We start from the raw sequence: 21,847 nt of genomic DNA, 5'->3' as shown, positions 1-21,847 counted from the left end.
ATCTAGGTCCCCTCTTATTAGGACACTGACCTCTTGGGTCACTTGATTTTACCTCAGTCATCTAAGGACCCATTTTCAAATACAGGCCCATTCTGAGCTACTGGGGATCAGGACTTCATCATAGAAACGTGGTGGAAACACCAGTTAGCCTCTGACATCATCAAATTCAAGCTTGATGTGTGGAAGGGAACTAACTACCAGGTGTGTTCAGCCCAAAGCATTGCTACAAGATATGTCGTCTACAGAGGTTATGCTCCAAAACTGTGTAATTGATTTACAAGGAAACACCTATGTTTTCATGCATGTGCATACACATAGAGGTGTGTGTGTGTGTGTGTGTGTATGTGTGTGTATAGCCCAGAGACTGATGTCAGCTCTCTTCTTCAGTCACTCTCTATCTTATATTTTTTTAATTAAAATTAGATTTTGGGCCAGCAAAATGACTCTGAGTGTCTAAAAGTGTCATTTTTTTTTTTTTGTTTATAACTAGCCAGAATTTGTTCTCTTCTTCTATCATGTGGGTCTAGGGCTGAGCCTTCTCACTAACTAGCTCTTCACCTTATTTTTTAAGAAAAGGTTTCCCCTGAGCATAGAGATTATCCATTATGTTAGACCAGCTGGCCCTCAAGCCCTAGAGATCCTCCTGTCTCTCCCCGGTGCTGGGAGTCCCATCTCACACCTTCATACCTGGGTTTTCTTGAGTTCTGGAGATCAAAGCCTTGTCTTCATCTTTGCGTGGCAAACATTTTACCCACCCGGGCATCTCCTTAGGTTAGAATGTTTTAGTAAACTTTATATTTTCATGTTCAGCCACATTCATAGCTGTCCTGAACCACCTGCATCCCACCTGCTCGGATGCAGATGTTGGGGTGAGCTGGAAGCAGAGAGAGCTGATGCTTAAGGATCTAGGCAGGGTCTGACAAGCGCCCGAGACTGTCATGTGGAGGAGGCTTAGCCCGTCTGTCTCCCAACAGCCTGAGGGGTCCCCTCAAGCAGCCAAAAGCTGTGGTGAAAACCCACTATCCAGCAGGAGGGCCTCGGAGAGGATTTTTCCTGTCAGCTCCCTGTGAGGGACCCTCGCAGTGGGCCCAATGGGAAGGGATGCGTGCCCTTCAAAGCGAATGAGTAGAAACACAAATGGAGGATTCCCAAAGAACTGGGTTTTGTTTGTAGACCACCCCTTTCAATACATTAGCATGCACTTTGAAACAGGCAGTCTTCAGGAAATCTGCCTGCTGATGTGGTTTGGAAGAGAGTGGCTTGGCGTGCTGATGGGAGTCACTGATTAAACCCACATTCCTTCCAGAATAGTCTGGCAGCCTCTGCCAAATGCCTGGGCCAGGCTAGCGGCTCTCTAGTTGGTGTTTGCCTTTGCATGGAGGTTTTACCTGGTATGAGGAGAAGGAAGGTGCCAAAGTTCAGGAAGACACTGGCTGACCCCAGAACACCTGCCCACAGCCTCCAAAACCCCCAAGTCTTGAGAAGTGGGGACCTGGAACATGTTTTCATTTTTGTTTTTCCTTAATTTGTGATTGACCTACAAGGGTGCTCAATTAAACTGTACAATTTGATACATTTAGATACATTTGCTCACTTGGGATCTTTCCAACAATCAAGTTCTTGCCTATAGCTGTTGCCCTCCAAATTTCTTTATGCTTGCTTGACGTTTCTTCTTTCCATCCCTCTGCCAGCCCATCAAGAGTCACTGGATTTCTGTTACTTTTGGTTAGTTTTCATTCTTAAAAAACATTTATTTTATTTAGTATGTGTACGATGTATATAGGTGCATGTGCATGTCATACTGTGCATGGTGAAGTCAAAGGGCAACTTGCAGGAGTGGGGTCTCTCCTTCCACCTTGTAGGTCCTGGCGACTGAACTCAGATTGTCAGGCTGGGCTGGGAACACCTTTTCTTAATGAGCCATCTTACTGGGTCTTGTCTTGTCTGTTTGTTTGTTTGTTTTGAGACAGGATCTTACACCATAGCCCAGGCTAGCCTCAACTCATATGTAGACCAGGGTAGCTTCCAGCTCACAGTGATCTTCCTGCCTGGGTGCTGGGATTAGAGGTGTGAGCCATCATGTCCAGCCAGGGTTTCACTCTTTAAACCAGGTTGGCCTAGAACTTTCTATGTAGCCTGGAGTGGACTTGAACTCATGGCAATGTTCCGGGCCTGGCCTCCCAAGTGCTGGTACTCTAGACACCCCCAACCACACCTGGCTCACGGTTTAAGAAACTACTGAATTGTTCGGAGCTGTTTCACTTCACATTCTTGTTTGTTTGTTCATTTGTTTGTTTCTCTGCGTGTCCCTGGCTGTCCTGAAACTCACTCTGTAGACCAAGCTGGCTTTGAACTCAGAGATCCACCTGCCTCTGTCTGCTGAGCCTCTGTCTGCTGAGTGCTGGGATTAAAGGCTTGAGCCACTACCACCCCACTCACTTTATATTCTTGTCAGCAGTTATGTGAGAATTCTGACAGCCACACCCTACCCACCCGACCACCCGACCACCCCCCCTCCACCCCTCACCCCCCCCCCCCCGCTACTTTTCAAGATGTTCTCTTTATTATTGATTTAAGCAGTCTCATTATGATACATTTTGTTGTGGTTTGTTTGTTTGCTTTTATTGTGAGACAGAATGTGATGCTAGCTATGCTGATAACCCTCTTTCCTCAGCCTCCCATATGCTGGGATTACAGACATGAATCACTATACCTAGCTAATAACCCCCCACCTTGCCTGCACGTGCATGTGCGTGCATTGCACGTGTGCCGGTCATGTCACACTTACGGAGGTCAGAGGACAACCCTTGGGAGCTGGTTCTCTCCTTCCACCCTGGGTTGCAGGGATCAAACTCAAATTATGTGTGTGGGGGGCGCTTGTTCAGCAAGCATTTTCACCTGCTGAGCCATCTTGCTGCCCTACAGCTACTGGCTCTTAATCGTTCATCATCTGTGTTCTACTGAGATTCTTGGATAAATGGATTTGCAGCTTTCATCACATTAGGAAACGTCCTTGAACATGGCCTCCACAAGTGTTACCTCTTCTCCTCTGGTGACCCCCCTCCACAGCCTCTCTTCTTTTCCCTTTTCAAAAGTTCTTTCTGTGTTCAATCTGAGTGCTTTCTATTGTCTCCAGGTTCACTGGTCCCCTCTTCTGCAGTTAATCTGCCACTAATTCCTCCACCATGTTCTTCATCTTAGACATGGCCGTTTCCACCTCCAGGGTTCTAATTTGGGTCTTTGTAATGTCTTTGGTGTTTCCCCTTCTTGAACACATGCACTCAGTCGCAGTAGTTGTCTTATGTCTCCGTGCTAATTCCAACATCTGTGGCCATTGTGGAGTTTTGATTAATTGATTTTTCTCATCCTGGACCCTATTTTCCTGGTGGCAATTTTTAGTGAGTGTTGGAGTTTCAAAGTTTCTATAAATATTCATGAGCTTTGCTGTTACAGCTCGGGATGCAGCTTTAGGGGCTGACAGTGGGGCTCAATGGTTGTTTGTTGAAATTACATTTTAGTATATGTGTCCATCCATGCGTGTGCGTGCGTGTGTGTGGTGTGTGTCTGTGGAGGGTCTCTGTGTGGGTGTGCATGTGTATATGTGTGTATCCATTTGTGTGGGAGGGGGTTCATGTTCCATGGCACATGTATGGAGGTCAGAGGAAAACTTGCTAGAATCAGTTCTCTCCTTCTACCATGTGAGTTCCATGGTTGAACTTATGTTGTCAGGCTTGGCAGCAAGTCCCTTTACCTTCTGGGCCATCCTGGGTCCATAGCTCAGACTGAGGAGTCCTTGCCAAGCATGCATGAGCCAATTCCCAACACTGCATAAACTGAACATCCTGGATCATGCCCATAATTCCAGCTCTTGAGAGGTAGAGGCAGGGAAACAGGAAATTCAAGGTCATCCTTAGCTACTCAGGGAAATCAGGGCCAGTATGGGCTAGAGATCAAAACAAGCATGGAAAAATAACCTTAATAAAATGTAGCTCAGTTTCCGATATGGTGAGTTCATTGTCGTGACAACATGGGAGTGTATACAGATGTGAATGGCACAGGACAGTGGTGTGCTCACATGAGTGTCACTGCAAACCCGTGTGTAAAGTGTGTGCTCTGACCGCAGTGATGATGTCACTAGGTGAGTGGGATGTTTTAGCTCCATTACAATGGGGACACGCGTGTGTGCCAGTGTGGCACCTGACCTGACCTGAGATGGGTTGTCCCCTCCTGCTGAGGCAGGGCCCTCTAGATGCCTGGGGTGGCATGTTTTGGAGCGTTGCTTTATGGAGTCCACTCTAGACACAGTGTCCTTTGCTTCCCCAAGTGTGTTTGTGTTGTAGCTGCTGTTCCCTGTAGTCCTTTCCAGTATATTCCTCCTGACCCCAGGTAGTTTCCTCACCCTCATTTCTGCTCAATGGGGCCTTACTGTGTATCCAGATGGGCCCTCAGACCTCTGTCTCACAGGACAGACATGCCCTCCCAGGATGGCTTTGGCTCCCAAATGGGTGCTTTCTACTTTGCTGGCTCATAACTTCCTTCTTGATGGCAATAAGCCTGCCTCTCATTACCCTGAGTTTATGTCCTTTTTTTTCAGCTCTAATATGCATGTAAAACCCTTTCAGAGCTGTTCATCTGCAGCCCTGTGAGAAACAGCTTAGCTGACCAGAGCACATGGTTTATGTGTAATTCGTCTTCACAGTTTGCAAAGTTGCTAGTGCCAGCCATACCTCTCACCTTCTTCAAGGTCCTAACATATGGTAATGCTCCTTTACTCACGGTTTTGCTTTTCGTGATTCAAGTTCCCGTGACTAATGACAGTCTGAATATAATTCATAAAAACTAAAAGCTTCAGAAGTAAACTGCTCCTGAATCTTCAGCTGAGTGATGAGATCTCACACCATCCCGCTGATTCTGGGGTGTGAGTCATGGTTTTCTCTGCCACATGTTTACGGTATGTGCTACCCACCTGCTGTTTCCGTAGCTCTATGACCTAGAGTCACCTGAAGCACACGGCTGTCCTGAGGAAGCGTCGGAAGATCACTAGTAACCTAACCCTATGTCACAATGCCTGTATCATCCTCTTGGCCATCTCATCACGTAGGCAATGTGTCATGTCATAGAGCATCCCACGAATGATGGGACAGCACAATCCAACATTTTAAGAGAGCACAGCATTATTGCATGTTTTGTTACAGTGTATTGTTGTAATTGTCCTGTTTTATTGTTAGTTACCATGGGTCTCTTTTCTACACTGAGCTTTATACATGTGTGCAGAAAACTATTGTTTCTATAGGATTTGTAGTTTTAGGCATCTACTGAGGCTCATTGCACAAATCCCTGCAGAAAAGGGAAGACTACAGAGCAGTGCTAATATAGTTAGATTCAATGGCCATAGCCTTGGGATTCCCTGGCTTCCTGGGTGACTTTTGGTTTTAGTTGGTGTCCAGCCATTAAAGTCCATGCTCTCTGATGTTTGGCCCTAAGCTTTTGACCAGTACATAATCACGTTCCCCTCTGCGATGATGGAATGCACATGTTCCATACAGGCAGACTCAGCAACCTGTGTGACCTGTACTCATTGTCTTCTCCTTGGCCAACCTTTCTCAAACATAGACCTGATTTCTATCAGAATAGTTTTGGGGAATGTGCATATGAGTGGGTATATGCTCAGGTGCATATGTGTGTGCGCACAGGTGCTTGTGTGTGCATGCATACACATGCATGCACATGTACGTGAAGGGCAGAGTTCCATCTCAGGTATCATTCCTCAGAAGCACTCCATCACGTTTTTTGAGACACTATCTGGGACCCAGGGTCCACTGATTTGGCTAAGCTGGCTTCCCAACAAGCTCTGAGGACCTCCCTGACTCTGCTTTCCCAGTACTGACATTGCAAGCATGCACTTGCAGTGCATCTAACTTTTTATATTGAACTCAGGTACTCACACTTGCATAGAAAGTATTTTATCCACTGAACTGGCCCAGCCACTCTCAGGGCCTGGCTTTTGGGAGACACGAAAATTGCTTGGAAACAGAAGTCATCTTGCTTTGGCTTGAAGTTGGTTGATCCCAAGATTTGGATCTAGACCTGGCACTTCTCTCCTAGTTTCAATTTTCCCATCTGTAAAAGGGTATAACCAGGAGAGCTGAAGACTGTTGGTACAGTGCCTGCCACATACACATCTTTAGTCGTGATAATATTTCAGAGCTGCTGTCACCATCAGTATCAGTGGCTGTCAGTGTTTGGAGTGGTGGGCAAATGCTGCACCCTATGATTGGTGCTAGCAGTGATGGGGCCTGTATATAGCTTTCCTCTTGATGGAGAAGGGAGGTCAGAGAATGTGTGGCAAGGTTTGGCCCCCGGTAGGCCTTTATTCTGCTATTTGTGGAACCTGTGTTCTATCTGGATTGATCCAGCTCTGTCTTTAGTTTTTTTGTTTGTTTTGTTTTTTTGTTTGTTTGTTTTAAAAAGCCCTAAATTGAGTATGATGGTACATGCCTATAATGCCAACACTTGGGAGATAGAAGCAGGAGGATCAGGAGTTCAAGGTCATCTTCACCTACATAGACATGTTGAGGTCTGGAGTATCTGAAATTCTGTCTCAAAACAAAAAACTGACTGAGCATTATAGCACATGCCTTTAATCCTGCACTTGGGGGCAGAGGCAGGTGGGTTCTTGTGAGTTCCAGGCCAGCCTGATCTATATATGGAGTTCCAGGCTGACATTGCTATACAATGAGACTCAGTCTCAAACAAATAAACAAACAAATAAATAAATAAAAGAAGCTTCCACAGGGCAATCTCAGAAGCCCCTCTTGGCCCTTGTGCTTCTTCTAAGGTTTTATATTCTTCTGAGGAGACTACATTAGAGCCACACAGAACTTCTAATAGCTGATTTTTCTGGTGTTGAAGATCAAACCACATGCTAGGTAAATGTTCTACTACTGAACATCCCTAGGGTTTGTGTGTGTGTGTGTGTGTGTGTGTGTGTGAGAGAGAGAGAGAGAGAGAGGGGGGGGTGTTCATATCTGTGTGTGTGCACATGCATGCATGTGTTCACATGTGTGCTCATGCATGTGGACGCCAGAGATTGACATCAGGTGCCCCCACTTGATGTATTGAGGCAGAGGCTCTTGAGTCCACAGCTTGCCACTTCAGCTAGCCTAGCTAGCCAACTTGCTCTGGGGATCCCTGTCTCTGCTTCCCTTGAGCTGATGTTACAGGTGGACTGCCATGTCCACCCAGCATTTATTTATGTGATGATGATCTGAACTCTAGTCCTTACCCTTGCATACCAGGTGCTGCTGAACCATCTACCCAGACCCAGAATTAACCCTTTAAAGACACATCACTGCAGCCTCAGTGTGTTCTGTTTGGATTGTATGATGAACCTGATTCCTTGTTATTCTCCTTCCTAATGCTGTTTCCTGACAGCAATGGCTTCATCAAAGAAATTTCCTTTCTTCTCTAACCCATCCCCACTGCCCAATGACTTCTCCATAAATAACTCTTTTCTTTCTTTCTCTCTTTTTTCTTTTGTTGATTTGCATCTTAGGGTTTATTTTGGAGAAAATTCCCTAGAGTATGGATTTTTCAGCCAAAAGATAGGAATGTTTTATGGTTTCATTTACAGCATTTCACAGGAATAAATCATGGTATACTTTTATTGTTGTTTTCTTTTTATCTTTGAACCAGGGTCTCACTGTGTAGTCCAGGCTGGTTTAGAATTCCTGGATTTAAGCAATCCTCCTGCCTCATATCCTGTAAGAGCAGAATAGCTAGGACTATGGGTGTGTGCCACATTCTGCTCAATTCTTTTTGTAAAGAGATTTACTTTTATGATTTTAAAGTGTGTGTGTGTGTCTGTGTGTGTGTACAGGTGCCTGCAGAGGCTAGAGAAGTCGAATGTCCCTGGAGCTGGAGTTATAATTGGTTATGGCTGCCTGACAGTCACTGGGAATCAAACTCAGGTCTTCTGGAAGACCAGTCCAGGCTCTTAACCAATGAGTCATCTCTCCAGTCCCATCAGCTCCTTGTTTTCTTGTGCGCTGATCTGATTTGTCTATCCATTCAAAACCATTTGAGGATGTGATCAAACGGTGTGAGCTCTTACAGGCCATTAATAAACTCACCAACAGATAACAGTTGAAAAATTGAGATTTTTCCCTCATTCATTTTACCCCCTTTGAGTTGCCTCCAAGCTTCCTGTTTTCCTTCTCTGGGATTCTGGAGAGGAACACTCCAAAAGCCTCTTGTCTGTTCTCAGAAGTTCATCCTTTATTTGCCCTGCAAGGAAGGCCGTGTTTGCACATGGAAACCCAGGATCGTATTGTATGCAGATGCTGGGGTGCTGCCAGATAACTGAATATAAAGAGCCCAGGGCTTTAAATCATATTTTAGAAGCCTGGACACAAAAGGAGAGTCTCTTAGAATTTAAAAAGAAAAAAAAAAGCATAAAGATTTTGGGTTTGAGTTTCCAACTCAAACATTTCCTGTGGTGTTCAGCTGTATTTCCAAACTCCTAGATGGGAAGGGACTGGAGTTGAGGGAGGGAGACAGGGAGGGAGGGAGAGAGGGAGAGAAGAAGGGAGGGAGGGAGGGCAGAACTCGGATATCAAACTGCATGTTCATGACCGTTGAGAAACCAAATGCATACAGAAAGGCAGAATAAAGCACGACATAAAAACTCAATCCCAGTGGCCTGGCATACTCCTGGTAACCTTAGCCAGGAGTGTTTCTTATGTGTAATTCCCAAAGTGAGCTTTTATTTTCAGATGAGCACATCTTAAAAGTCTTCGTGTGCCCCTTAGCTCTTGCCGGGTAGGAGCGTGATCCAGGTGTGGTAGGTGTTGTTAAAGGGTCTTCTTCCACATCTGATGCTTTGTTAAAGGGGATGAAGAAAGACTTCCTGCTGTCGTGTCTAGCTTGGAGCGCTTCTTGCCACGGTGGACTGGAGGTCTGGGTTCTTTCCTTTTGGAAACTGCTATGGTGTCTGCAGAGACTGTGGGGAAAGAGGCCTGAGGTCCTTCTCAGGCCTGCAGTTTCTGTGCAGGCTCACTCCCCATTCAGCCAGGACAGGAGGGAATGTCCTGGTACAGGGCCTCAGCCCCTTAACGAGGCTGGCAGAGGGAGGCTGATGCTTGCTGCTGTCCCTGGTGGAGCAGGTCTCCTGCTAAGGGGTGGGGGCTACAGGGGCTTCTGGAGGTTGTGTCTGTCTTACAGGGACTAACTTGGGTGCTCTAGATATTGCAAAAGGGGAGGTCCAGAGGGAGCTGAGAGTCTGATGCCCAGAGACTTAGGATCTCATTCCTGGGACAGACTGAGGACCTTGGGAGGCCAGGGAAGTGGGCTGAGGATAAAGTTGCCACACTCAAGTGCTCCCTGGCTATCCTGGTACTGTGTGGTGTTGATGGCCTGCCCAGCTGCCCTTCCTTCCCTTGCTGTTATTTGCCCTTAACCTGGACTGCTCCAGCCCAGCCTTCTGAGGAGGAGGCTGGAGGATAGCTTCCAGGCCACTGAGAGTGTTCCTAACAGGTTTTAGACTCCAACTGTTGGTCCTGGGCTGCTTCAGCCAAAGGCACCTTAGGCTTGGCTGAGGTCCCATGTCCTGTGAAACCCCAGCTTGGTACTGTTAGAGAAGAAAGGTTTGGAGTTGGAGAGATGGCCCACTGGGTGATGGACCTGCTATGAAAGCATGGGCATCTGAAGCTGGGTCTCTGTCACCTAGGATTCTAGTTTGGCCACCAAAATACTGAGCTGCTGTTTCAGTGAGAGAATTTAGGAGAAGATACCTGATGTTGTCCTCTGTTTCTATACATGCACTCATATGTGCAACACACACACACACACACACACACAAACGGGGTTCTTGTTAAAGCATTGTATGGCAGCATCCATTCTAAATAAAACATAGCAAGGGGGGTTTATAGTCAAGTACCAGGATGGGCAGTCAGTAGAATAAGTGATACCAAAGGGGAACTCTGGCTAAACTCACCACACAGGAACAGAACTTTTGCTGAAGACAGGCCAGGGTACACAGACACCACCTGGAAGCTGATGGAGCGTGAGGAACTTCACAGGATTCTGGAGTGGTCAGATACCAAGGCTGTGGTCAGGGCTGCTAAACTGATTTAACAGGATTCATGGCAAGCACTGCATTTTACAATAAAGTACAAATGGACCCAAGAGAAGGCTCAGAAGCTTCATTTTGTTTTATCAAGCAGAGAAACTTGCCCCCACCCTTGTTCCCTTTCACTTCCTGTAGAGCAGTGCTTAAAAATTATCTCTCAGAGCCAGGTGGTGGTGGGGGACACCTTTAATCCCAGCAGTCAGGAGACAGAGGCAGGCAGATCTCTGTGAGTTGGAGGCTAGCCTGGTCTACAGAGCTACACAGAGAAACTCTGTCTGGAAAAGCCAAAGCAAACAAACAAAGATTTCTTTTGGTGTATGTATGTGTTTGTTTGCTGTGTGCACCAAAGATGAGCATAGGAGTCTGTGGAGGCCTGAAGAGGGTATCAGGTCCCCTGGAGCAGGAGTTCCTCTGTAAGAGCAGCAAGTGCCATCTCTCCAACTCTTAAATCTGTATCTTTCTGTTTGAACCTGAAGCACCAGTCCTAATACTGGTAAATGCACCATGCAACTCAAGCCAGCGGATTACTACTTTTGCTTTGTTGGATTTTAGGGTTCATAACTCACCTCCCCACCCCACCCACAAAAAGAAAAGAGTTAATGCCCTCTATGTCCTTTCAGGACTTAAGCCCTGGCTCATCTGATGAGATGGTGGGCCAATTGCTTTTCTCTAGCCTTGGCTTCTTTCAAGCTTACATCTCCTCACTTAGGATGACTTTAATTCCAACTCCAGAAATTTCCCTGTGGCTGGGTAGCTCAGTGACACAGCATGTGCTTAGCCAGCAGGAGGTTCTGGATTCAATTCCCAGCAACCTAAGATTTGCCAGGAGGTCAAATCAGGCCGTGAGCACACCAGAGCTGTCCTTGTGAGTTACCACAGTAGCACACCATCCCTGTGGCGTTTCTTTTCTTCTCTCCCATGTCCAGCATGGGGCTGGGCATGCATGGAGCCTTTTGTTAAATTTTGCTGAACCAAATTATCTGGGCCAAGGATCCCCTGGGAAGGAAGAAAGGAAAATGTCATAGTGAATTAGGCCAGGGATCCAAGACTATGGGAGAAAGGGTCTATGGAGATTCCTGGGTGAGGAGAAGACAGCTCTTGGGCACCCAGAGAGCTGCTGCAGGGGCTAGTTTTAATCCACCCCCGCCAAAGCCTCTCCTATACAGCCTCCTTTCAGCTTCCCTTGCCTGGCAGGAAGCTACCTCTGTTGCTTTTCCTATTGTGCTTGAACGTATAGCCTGGCAGAAACATGACACTTTCTGTTGAGGCATCATCAGTAATATTCAAAATTGTTCAGTGTTTATTAATTGCTTTTCTTCTCATTAGCAAACCGCCTGTCGAATTTAATGACCTTTTAAGAAGTGTTTTGGGAAATACTACCACCACTGTAGATCATTCAGCATTGTTGCGGAGTTTTCCACTCCTCTGTTCTGCAACTAATCTTCTCCCCCAACTTTTTGTCTTCTTGGTTCAGAAGTTGGATGGAGTCGCCAAGCTCCGGACAGTCCGGGAAGCCCCCTCCGAGTGCATCTGTCCCCCAGGTAAGTGATGATTTGTTCCTTGCTAGCTCCTGACATCTGGAGGCCTGGCATTTCTTCTCCCTGCCTGTGGTTGTTAAATGTTCAGGTCACCTTCAATCAAGGGAATCATCTGGCACTCCTGGCTGTGACCCTCTGGGGACCATCTTGGGATGTTTCCTTCCTAACGTTCCCTGGCAGCCAGTTTGTCAAAAACTCCAGCCACATAGGCTAGTATGTCTTGATCAGTGGCATTGGCTGGAGCTCTCGGGGAGTATTAAACCTGGCTTCAAATAAGGGCTTCGTGGTGGGAAATTACCAGCCCTCTGAATGAGTCTGTAGTGTGAGCTGGAGGAGACATCCTCCCTGTTTCATGATTGCTGTGAGCTGACCTCTGGTTGGCACAGGGAGAAAACAACTGGTGAGCCTGAAATTTGTTTTTGTTGTTGTTACTTTGGGTATAGGAAGAGGATGGGACCAGAAAAGTCAATCTGGGGCATTTGGGTAATCAAGTCTCTCTGTTTTTCTGGTGTGGACTAGGAGGGCCATGGGTAAAACCTAGGCTTCTAGCACCCCAGTCATGTGGCTCAAATTCAGATGCATGGTGGGAAGGAGCGCATGGAGCACTGTGTGACCACGACTAAGAGTTTGGTGTCGGATTTCTACCCTGGGCTTTCAAGGTTAAGCTGAGTCTTGCACAGGATGCTGCATGACACAGGGAGGGAGGAGCTCATGGCAATGTGTCTCACGCTGGAAGGGTGTTCTTAGTGTGTATGTATGTGCGCGCACATATATGTTCATGTATATATATGCATGTATGTGGAGGCCAGTGGTCTTCAGACACTGCCCACCTTAATTTTTGAGACAGGGTCTCTCACTGAACTTGAAGCTATGCCTGCTGACCACGAGTTCCAGAACCAAGTGTGTCTGCTTCCCCAGCACTGGGATACAGAGAGTGCTAACCTACAGAGCTTTTTGCATGGGATCTGAACTCGGGTCTTATGCTTGTATGGGTGGTATACCATCAACTGAGCCATATGGAAGAGAGATGCAGTGAGGAGAAAGCAGTGAGGGACACCCCACCTTCAAGTGCCATGCTTCAGTTGTCCTGAGGGTGCCCACTGCCTGCCTGTGTCCACATCTTGTCAACCCTAGTCTAAGTTCTCACTTGAGCCTTCCAAGTCCTTTATCAGCACAAAGCCCCGTGGTCTGGCACGCATTGCCTGAGACTAGAAAAGCCCTTCACTGCAACACCAGGGGCCTGAGTTCGTTCCTTCTCTTCAAAGCTCTGATCAAAGAGCTCCAAAGACTTTAAAAGGGCTCTGGAGACTCAGAGGGCCCTCTGTGCCTGGGGTCCCCATCTGATCTGAGACACAGGCAGGTCACCACCCAGCTCCTTCCCACGGCCCAGGGAAACAGTATAATCTTTTGTCAGATCCTAGCAGAGGCAAGGCAGATAAGCAGGGCTGGAGAAGGGCAGCACGTGCGTGTTGCCTGTTGTGAGCTGGCTGTGCAGGCGCCGAGTGACATGGTGGGCTTCAGGCAGGAAGATGGCCCATCCCTTATGTCCAGATCTATTGTGGGAGGATTTCCAGGGCTGTGCTGAACTGGCTCTGTGGGTGAAGGGCCCTTGAACTTTACCTCATCTACAAAATGACTGGTGTATCTGTCACTTCATCTACAAAATGATACAGTGTATCTGACCTGGTTTCCTCAAAAAGATACGTTTAAATCCTAGTGTCTGGTTCCTGGGAATGAGACTTTATTTGAAAATAGGTCTTTTCTCAATGCCCAGCAGTGCCTTATCTGGTAGAGGATGCTCTTCAAGACCCCTAGTGGATGCCTGAAGCTCTGGATAGTATTAAATTCCATTTATGTGTATGATACATATGCACTTCCACATATAGTGAATTTATATAATTGCATATATATAAATGTACTTTTTTCTACACATACATGCTATGCTGGCTAGTCTTATGTCAACTTGACTTAATTAAGGAGGAAACCTTAATTAATAAAATGCCTCCATAAGATCCAGATGTAAAACATTTTCTTAATTAATGATTGATGGGGGGGGCTCAGCCCATTGTGGGTGGTGCCAACCCAGGGCTGGTGGTCCTGAGTTATGTAAGAAGATGATCTAAGCAATCCAGTAAGCCTTCCATGGCTTCTGCATGAACCCCTGCCTCCAGGATCCAGCACTGCTTTGTGTTCCTGTCCTGACTTCCTCCAGTGATAAACAGTGACATGAAAGTGTAAGCCCCCAAATCCTTCCCTCCCCGAGTTTCTTTGGTCATGGTGTTTCATCACAGCAATAGTAACTAACCCTAACTAAGGCACATGCCTATGGTAAAGTTTGTCTTATAGATTAGATATAGTGAGAGATAAACAACTGCTATTAAATACAATAGATACATTGTAATAAAGATTATGGGAATGGGCTCTTTGTCTCTCAAAATTTATTTTATCATACTCTTCTTTTTATCTAAAAGAAGCACTTTGTGGCTTTCCTTGCAATGTCCAGATTGTCAGCTCAATGCTCTTGCACTGTGGGGCCAAAACTAAAATAAGGGTTACATGAGCACCAGCACTGAGTTGCCATGGCAACCGATGTGGTGAGAAGGGGCAGAGTGATGGGAGTCTTCACCATGGTACTCAGAGTGCTGTGTAGTTTGACATTCCTGAATTACTTATTTCTGGAATTTTCCATTTAACATATCTGAACCTTGGTTGGCAGTGGGCAGTTGATGGGGAGTTTTCAATAATTAAGATTAGACTCTTGCAGCAAGATCTTCCATGGTAAGGGTGGGCCCTATTCAGGACCCTTGTGCCGTTAGAAAAGACAAGAGGGAAAGACATGAGGCCCAGCGATGCATAGTAAAAGACCAAGATGAGAGGGCTGCGTTAGCAAGTCAGGAAACACTAACTTTCCTCAGGGCTTTCGGAAGAAGCAGTCCTGTAAACACGCCGAACTTCTGGCCTTCCAAACCAGGAGGGGTCATTTGTTCTTTTTATACACCTGATTTGTGGCAAATGTTGCTGCTACAGCCCTAGGGATGAAAACAGATGGGAGCAATAATCTCCCCCCAAAGAAACTAAACACGGAGGTGCATGTCAGTAACCCTGTGTGTGCAGTCCTCAGGCAGCAAGTCCTATTGTTGAACTCTCATGCCCACCTGCTCATCCATCACGCGGTGAGCCTGCCATTCGGTACCTGGTGGCTGTCTGTACTGTTGGGTGTGTCTGTATCTTCTCTTGTTACTTTACATGGCCAGGTGTTTTTTAAATGTAGTTCAAGTTTTAAAATGTGTATTTTTGAATGGGGTGTAAAACATGACATGCTGGCCAGTGGTGGTGCACACTTTTCATCCCAGCACTGGGGAAGCAGAGGCAGGAGGATCTCTGTGAGTTTGAGGCCAGCCTGGTCTATAGAATGAGTTCCAGGACAGCCAGGACTACATAGAGAAACCCTGCCTTGAAAAACAGATAGATGGATGGATGGATGGATGGATGGATGGATAGATAGATAGATAGAGAGAGAGAGAGATATATATATATATAGATAGATAGATACTTGAAGCACTGCAGGTTATGTTGAAGTACAGTCCTGTCATACACACCCAAATCCCCTTCCCATTTCAGAACCCCTCCCTTCATCTGGTTACTGTATGTCCTTGTGATTAGGATATGAAGTGTCCCCCACAGGTTCATATGTTTAAACACCTGCTTCCTAGCAAATGGCACTATTTGGGATGGTTGTCGAACCTCTGTGGCGCCTTGCTAAAGGAAGTACATCACTAGAAGTGGGCCTTGAGGTTTTAGAGTCTGGCCCCAGCTGCTCCTGGCTGTCTGTTTCCTGAATGCACACTCAATCTGATCCGCCGGTTTCCTGTTCCTGCTATCAAGCCTTCCATGCCTGTTGTCATACTTCCCAGGCATGAGTGTCTCCAGCCTTCTGGATCTGTGAGCCACAACGAGCTCTTTCTCCCTCAAGATGTTTTTGTCAGCATGGTTTATCACAGCAAAGCAAAGACAGTAATCCAGTCATTCCTTCTAGCACAGTCTGGCCCTGTGGAACATCTCTGATGCTGTAAGTTTGCATTGTCTGACAGTGAAGCTGTTACAAACCACACATGACTTTAAAAATATGTACTTGTATTATTTAATTATGAGGGGGGTGCACATGAATGCAGGTGCCTGTAGAGGCCAGATGAGAGCACCAGATCCCCTGGTGATGGAGTTATAGGTGGTTGTGAGAGCTGCCTGATGTGGGTCCTCTTGAGATGTGACTTGTGCAGCTGAGGACCTGAATTTTAAATTTTGTTTTATTTTGACTAATTTTCATTTAAATCACCATTATGACTGGTAGCAGCATCAGAGAAGCTGCCACAGGGGTCATTTACATATACAGATGTTTCTTGACTTAGGATTCTGCTACTTCCTAATAAACCCAGTGTAGTTAAAAAAATACTCTAAGAAATCTGCATAATGTACGTTATCTTCTGAACATCACACCCTAGTCCAGCTTTAGTGTGCGCAGAACACATAAGTGTGTTTGAAGCTGGGCAAAATCCTCGAACAGAAGATAAAGTAGAGAATACCCCAGGGGATTTATCAAGTACTATTTTGATAATAGTACAATAATAGTGCAATTTTTACCCTATGGTAAAAGTTGAAAAGTGGTAAATAAGCCAGGCATGGTGGTACACACCTATAATCCCAGCTCTCAAGAGACAGAGGCAGGAAGATCAGGAGTTCAAGGTCACCCTTGGCTACATGGTGAATTCAAGGCCAATTTGGGCTACATGAGACCTTACACACACACACACACACACACACACACACACACACACACACACGAGGATAGATAGATGATAGGGAGGTGATTGATAGATAGATGGATGGATGGTAGATAGATAGGTGGATAGATGGATCCAATTATCATGCATCAGGCATGTCTGTGTGCTGGTGGGCACTTCCCTTGTTTTTGTGGTCCCACTGGATCATGTGTTGTATGCTGTGTACTGCTTTCTGAGGTTGGTGGTTTCTTTTGGGTATGATCTCAATCTACATATCAGAGAGCCACATCGTTTTTTGGTTGACCAAGCAGGACAAAATTGAGATGCCCTGACATGTACTCAGCCCATTTCTCATCCTGCTTCCTTACAGAGTCTATAAGGCTTATAATATAGACCAAGCTGCATCTGTCCAGTGATGTAGGGAGGAAGGCCTATGTCATTTTGTTCTCTGAGTTCTTCTTGGCTTAGTTTTGAAGCCTCTCATGAATCAGGAGTTGTTTGTGGAACCTGGGTAGGGCTGAGATGGAAGGACAGATGCCTACTGTTTATGGAGAATCCAGCCAGGTTGATGATGAAGCATGCTCTGTGGGACTGGGCCTGCGCTGAGCTATGAATAGCCATGATGCAGTGTTCTTTTCATGGGATGGCTCAGAGCCAGCACCTTAGAGCCTGAGCAGCTGGGGCTCAAATCTTGACTTTTCCTGGGACACCCTGTAGTCCTGGAAATAGGACCCGCCTTGGTTTGTTCTCCACCCTTTGGGCATGAGAACATTAATAGATTCTGACCACCCCTGCGAATAATGCCATGATGGAGATACATCAGGGTCCGTACCTAGCAAAGGGCCCAGAAATGGATCTGGTTCCAGGTGTGCCTGGCTCAGGGGCTAGCCCCATCACTCTGCTTCTCCCTCTATTCTCAGGCTGCCCGCTCTATAGGAAGGTGGCTGCCAATAGATGCATTCAGACCAGTCCTGCTCAGCACCTCACACAAGTGCTCTTCTCCCTCTCCACCCCTGTGACTGGACATTGTGAGGCACTATGGGCTGAACTGTGGCTACTCCTCAGTTCACACCAGATGAAATTTTAACCCTTCCCTGTGCCTCAGAATGCAATTATAATTAGAGGTAAGTAATTAGGGTGAAATGAGGTCACAAAGGTCTCTTCATAGGATGAGATTTGGAAGTATGCATGTACATACAAATACATACATGCACATACATACACATGAACACACATGTAGGCATGTGCACATATATTTACATGTATGTACATATATACTCAGTCACATATATGCACAGATATGCATACATGAACATAGGTTCACATATGTACACAGATGCATACATGCATATACTTACACATGCACACACACACAAAGACACACGGAACTATGAGGGAGACTTGACTACTAGAAACATGGTATGGGAGAGGGTAGTTACCCCAAAAGAAAATTGGGGTTCTGTTCCCAGAACAAGAGAAAAATGAATGCAGCTAGGCAAACACAAACTGTAGTGACCTTCATACTTGCTCCAGGGACAGCTGGCCAGATGGCTCTTACAGTGACAGTAGGCAGATTCTGGTTTTGAACAAAAGTTGCCTTCACTTCAAGCAACCAAGGACTTCATTTCCTTCTTTAATTTGTTCAGAAGACAGTGTGCCAATACAGACTCTAGATCCACATTGCCTGGCTTGAATTCCGTTATTACCAACTCCATGACCTCAGATAGGACATTTACCCTCCCATACATCAGAGCTTGGGGTTTTTACATTTTGTTTGATGGTTTTTGAGACAGATTCTCTCTCATGTAGCCCAGGTTGGCTTTAAATTTTCTATCTAGTAGAGACTGGCTTTGAACTCCTGATCTTTCTGCATCTATTTCTGAGTTCCATTACAGGTGTGTGCCATGCTTCAGCATTTCATCTGTAAAACAAGGCTTCTAATGGGATCATGGCAGGACAAAACACATAAATACCTGGGGACAGGCTTTCTCTAGCACAAGAGTGAGTTGTCAGTTGTCTTCATGAATTCATATCATTGTGGTTAGCCAGTAACTGCCACAGACAGAGGAGAGAGAAGGTACAGAATTAGAGATTGGATGGGAATGCTCTGGAAGGAAAGAACAAAGGCTTGGCAGGCTATAGCAGCATATTCTTCTGGGATATGAGTGAGACAATGTGGGTGAAATCCGGAAGGCCTTGAGCATTGCCTGCCACTTCTGCCCCTTCAGGCTGGTTTCTAGTTAGACTCTACCTTCCCAGGGAAATCTTAGGAACTTTCCCGGAAAGTGATAATCCTCATCATTGTCTCTTTATGGCTTTGTGCATCCCTGTATGGTATCTCAGGGATGCTGTGTGTGGCCTCCAGATGGTGCATGCTGGACTTACTGCACAGGGGTTGGGGAGAGCAGTTTCCAGAAAGGAACAAACAGACACGTCAGAGGCAGAAATTCCCCACTCATGTGGAAGTTCTCATGGAGAGTAAACTCTTTTAGACACCAAGCACAGTGTGGAAATGACATCTGAGATTTGTCTGAGATTTGCTGTCATTTATGGAGAATGTTATGGACCAGAACTTGAGCAGTAAAGCCATTGGTGCTTGGGTTTTTACTCTATTGGTGTGGAGTAGAAGGGAACTTGTGTTCTTCAAGCAAGAAACTGTGCTTATTTGACAATTTTTGAAAATATATATGTTCCCCAGGAGTGGTAAACCCCAGATCACTTGAATTTATAGAAAGATTGAGTGGCCTTTAAAGGCCGTTCTAACCACAGTAGACAGGACCAAAGGGGAGCTTTGTGTCTGCTCTCTTCTTCTCCTCCTTCTCCTCCTTCTCCTCCTTCTCCTCCTTCTTCCCCTTTTCTTTCTTACCTTTTCAGTACTTGAAATTAAACATGGGACATCACACATGCTGGCAGAGTATCCCACCCTGAGTTTTACAATTGCTAAACTCCTTTCTCTCTTTTTTGAGACAAGACCTCCCAATATAATCCTGGCTCAACTTGACTTTGCAAGCCTCCTGCCTCAGCTTCTCTAGCGCTGGCATTATGGAGTGAGCAACCATGCCTGGTACTAATTTTTACTCATTTATTTTTTTTCTGTGCTGGGCATTGAATCCGGGTCTTGTGTGTGCTGAGTAGGCAATCTGACTCTGAACTTTATTCCCAGCCCTTTAAATAAATTCTTTAGCTTTTTCCCTCCAATGGTGCTGGGGATAGAACCCAGGACCTCATATATGCTAGACAAGCACTTTAACCCTGAGCAAAATTCTCATCCCTGCTGTGTGTGGGGGAATTTTCTGGAGAATGATCTCATCTCATTTCTCACACACTTCTATGCACAAACATCTGTCCATTTGCTTATTTGTTCATTTACTCATTCTTATGTCCAGTCCTAGTTATGGTGACATTTTAAGACTGTTAGAAGCTGCTGCTGTAGGTTGTAGAATAATAATCAACCAAAAATGGAGTAAAAGTGTGTACTACAAGCAAGAGTCCTACAGAAATTAAAAGGAGACATTGCTGTAGGCCAGAGGATCTATCCAGACAGGCTGGTTCTGGGAGAGCAGAGAACTTCCTTGGGAAGGTGGGAGCTAGATAGGATTTTAAAGACTGGTTGCCAAAGACAGGTCCCCGAGGCCTGACATCCCAAACTCCTTTTCAGTTGTGGGGGTTAGAGAGCTGAGGGCTGTGTGCCATGTCACACACAACAGAAGGTGTCTGAACAGAGTTTATCTTCTAGAAGATAAACTAGAAAGGGGGATTCCTAGAAACAGCAGGAAGACAGACTGGATTGCAGATCTGGGTTCATCACAGAGGTTCCTGAGAGGGTGGACACTCTCTCAGTTTGTTCACTATCACATCTCTTGAGCCTACAGTGGTGCCTGTGGAAAAGCGTTGACAGACATCTAGGAATGGCTTTCCTGGTGAGGAGTTCCTAAGGAGTGGAGGGAGGGCCATGAGTACTGATAGAGGGAGCAGCTGCGGAGACACCAGGCCCTGTGGTAGACAGACTCAGAAACATAACACATGGAAGGGAGTAGACAGAGATGGCAGGAGCTGCAGGCCTAGGGGACAGTGATGCCCTCACCAGAAACAGGAATGGATTCAGGAGGCAGAGTGAGTGTGGTGTGGGGCGAGGCTTTACAAACCAACATGTAGACTCGCTGATGAGTGGAAAATGGTAATTAGAAGTCTTCTCTCCTGGTGTCGCCTGGCCACTCCGAATCTATTAATTATCGAATATACCCGGCCCCATAAAGACCTTGAAATGTAATTAGAGTCCTACCCTTGGGATTCACAGGTTTTCTAGTCACCACCAGAGGGAGCCCATTTATTTTATTAAATTCTGTAAAAATCTAATGGGAATTTAAAAGAAACTTGGGTCACCGAATCAGGAGGATTGCAAATTCAAGGCCAGCTTGGGCTAATGAGTGAATTCAGAGGTAGCCTAGGCAACTTCATGAGAGCTTCTTTTAAAAATAAAACAAATTTAAAAGAGCTGAGGATACAGCCCAGTAGTGAAGTGCTTGACAGTGTGTAGACAGCCCAAGGATGTCCAGCACTGCACACACATGCACACACACACACACATACAAAATAAGGAAAATAAGGAAAAGGTAGATGCTTCAGAGGAGAATGGAGAGAGGATTTGATGGGAGTCCCATAAGCGAAACATTTTCTTTTTCTTTCCATGCATCTATTTACAGAGCAGTCACCTCTCCCTTGAAAAAATATGCCCCCCCCCCCGGGCATGATGAACAGGAAATATGCCAGTGAAGGAGACGGGTTCACAGTGCTTGGTGGTAAACATGGCAAAGCCTGGGCTGTCATAGACTTCACAACCCAGACAGTTGAGGGTAAAATGGGAAAGCTGGTCATGTCCGCTCATTGCCACATGTCTGTCTAGGGGTGTGGTTTGACGAAGTTACTAGAATCTCAAGAGAGGAACATACTACACAAAGCTAAGTTGAAATTTGGGGGGACTTGTTTTTGTTTTTCATTTTTGTTTGTTTGTTTTTGAGACAGGATCTTACTATGCAGCTCTGGCTAGCCTGGAATACACTCTGTAGACCAGGTTGATCTAAAATTCAGAGATCTGTCTGTCTCTACCTCCTGAAGGTTGGCTTAAAAGTGTATACCACAATGCCCAGCTAAATTAAAATTTTGATGGATTTTTTTTTAAATGCACATAGCTCTGGTATCATCATAAATTTGAGTGTTGAGTTACTGTTGAAGACTAAAGTAATGAAAGAGGGGAGGGATTTACCTTAAAGTCTCCCTGTGGTAAGGAGGCTGCCAAGGAAGACCTATTGTATGTGTCTGAACCATGGGGAAAGCAGAATCTGAAGTTCCCATTCAGGCTGGAGACTGAAAGAATTCATATTCTATTCTAAGTCCAAAGACTA

At 45.8% G+C, this 21,847-nt stretch overlaps 2 protein-coding genes across 2 annotated transcripts in view; one reads left to right on the top strand and one right to left on the bottom strand.

Moving 5' to 3' along the window:
- Positions 1–21,847, top strand: part of Col23a1 (collagen type XXIII alpha 1 chain) — a 278,704-nt gene that overhangs the window by 15,515 nt on the left and 241,342 nt on the right. Inside the window, exon 2 of the mRNA XM_051180815.1 lies at positions 11,604–11,670. Within this exon, the coding sequence (XP_051036772.1) occupies positions 11,604–11,670 (67 nt within the window). The remainder of the gene's footprint in view (positions 1–11,603; positions 11,671–21,847) is intronic.
- Canx (calnexin) overlaps positions 1–21,847 on the bottom strand; it is a 1,018,992-nt gene that overhangs the window by 781,011 nt on the left and 216,134 nt on the right. The gene's annotated exons all lie outside the window — the stretch shown is intronic.

Source organism: Phodopus roborovskii, unplaced genomic scaffold (genome assembly GCF_943737965.1).
Source record: "Phodopus roborovskii unplaced genomic scaffold, PHOROB, whole genome shotgun sequence".
In the NCBI taxonomy this organism is placed as follows: Eukaryota; Metazoa; Chordata; class Mammalia; order Rodentia; family Cricetidae; genus Phodopus; species Phodopus roborovskii.
Note: the sequence above shows the minus strand (reverse complement) of the source record. Positions and strands in the feature narration are given on the sequence as shown.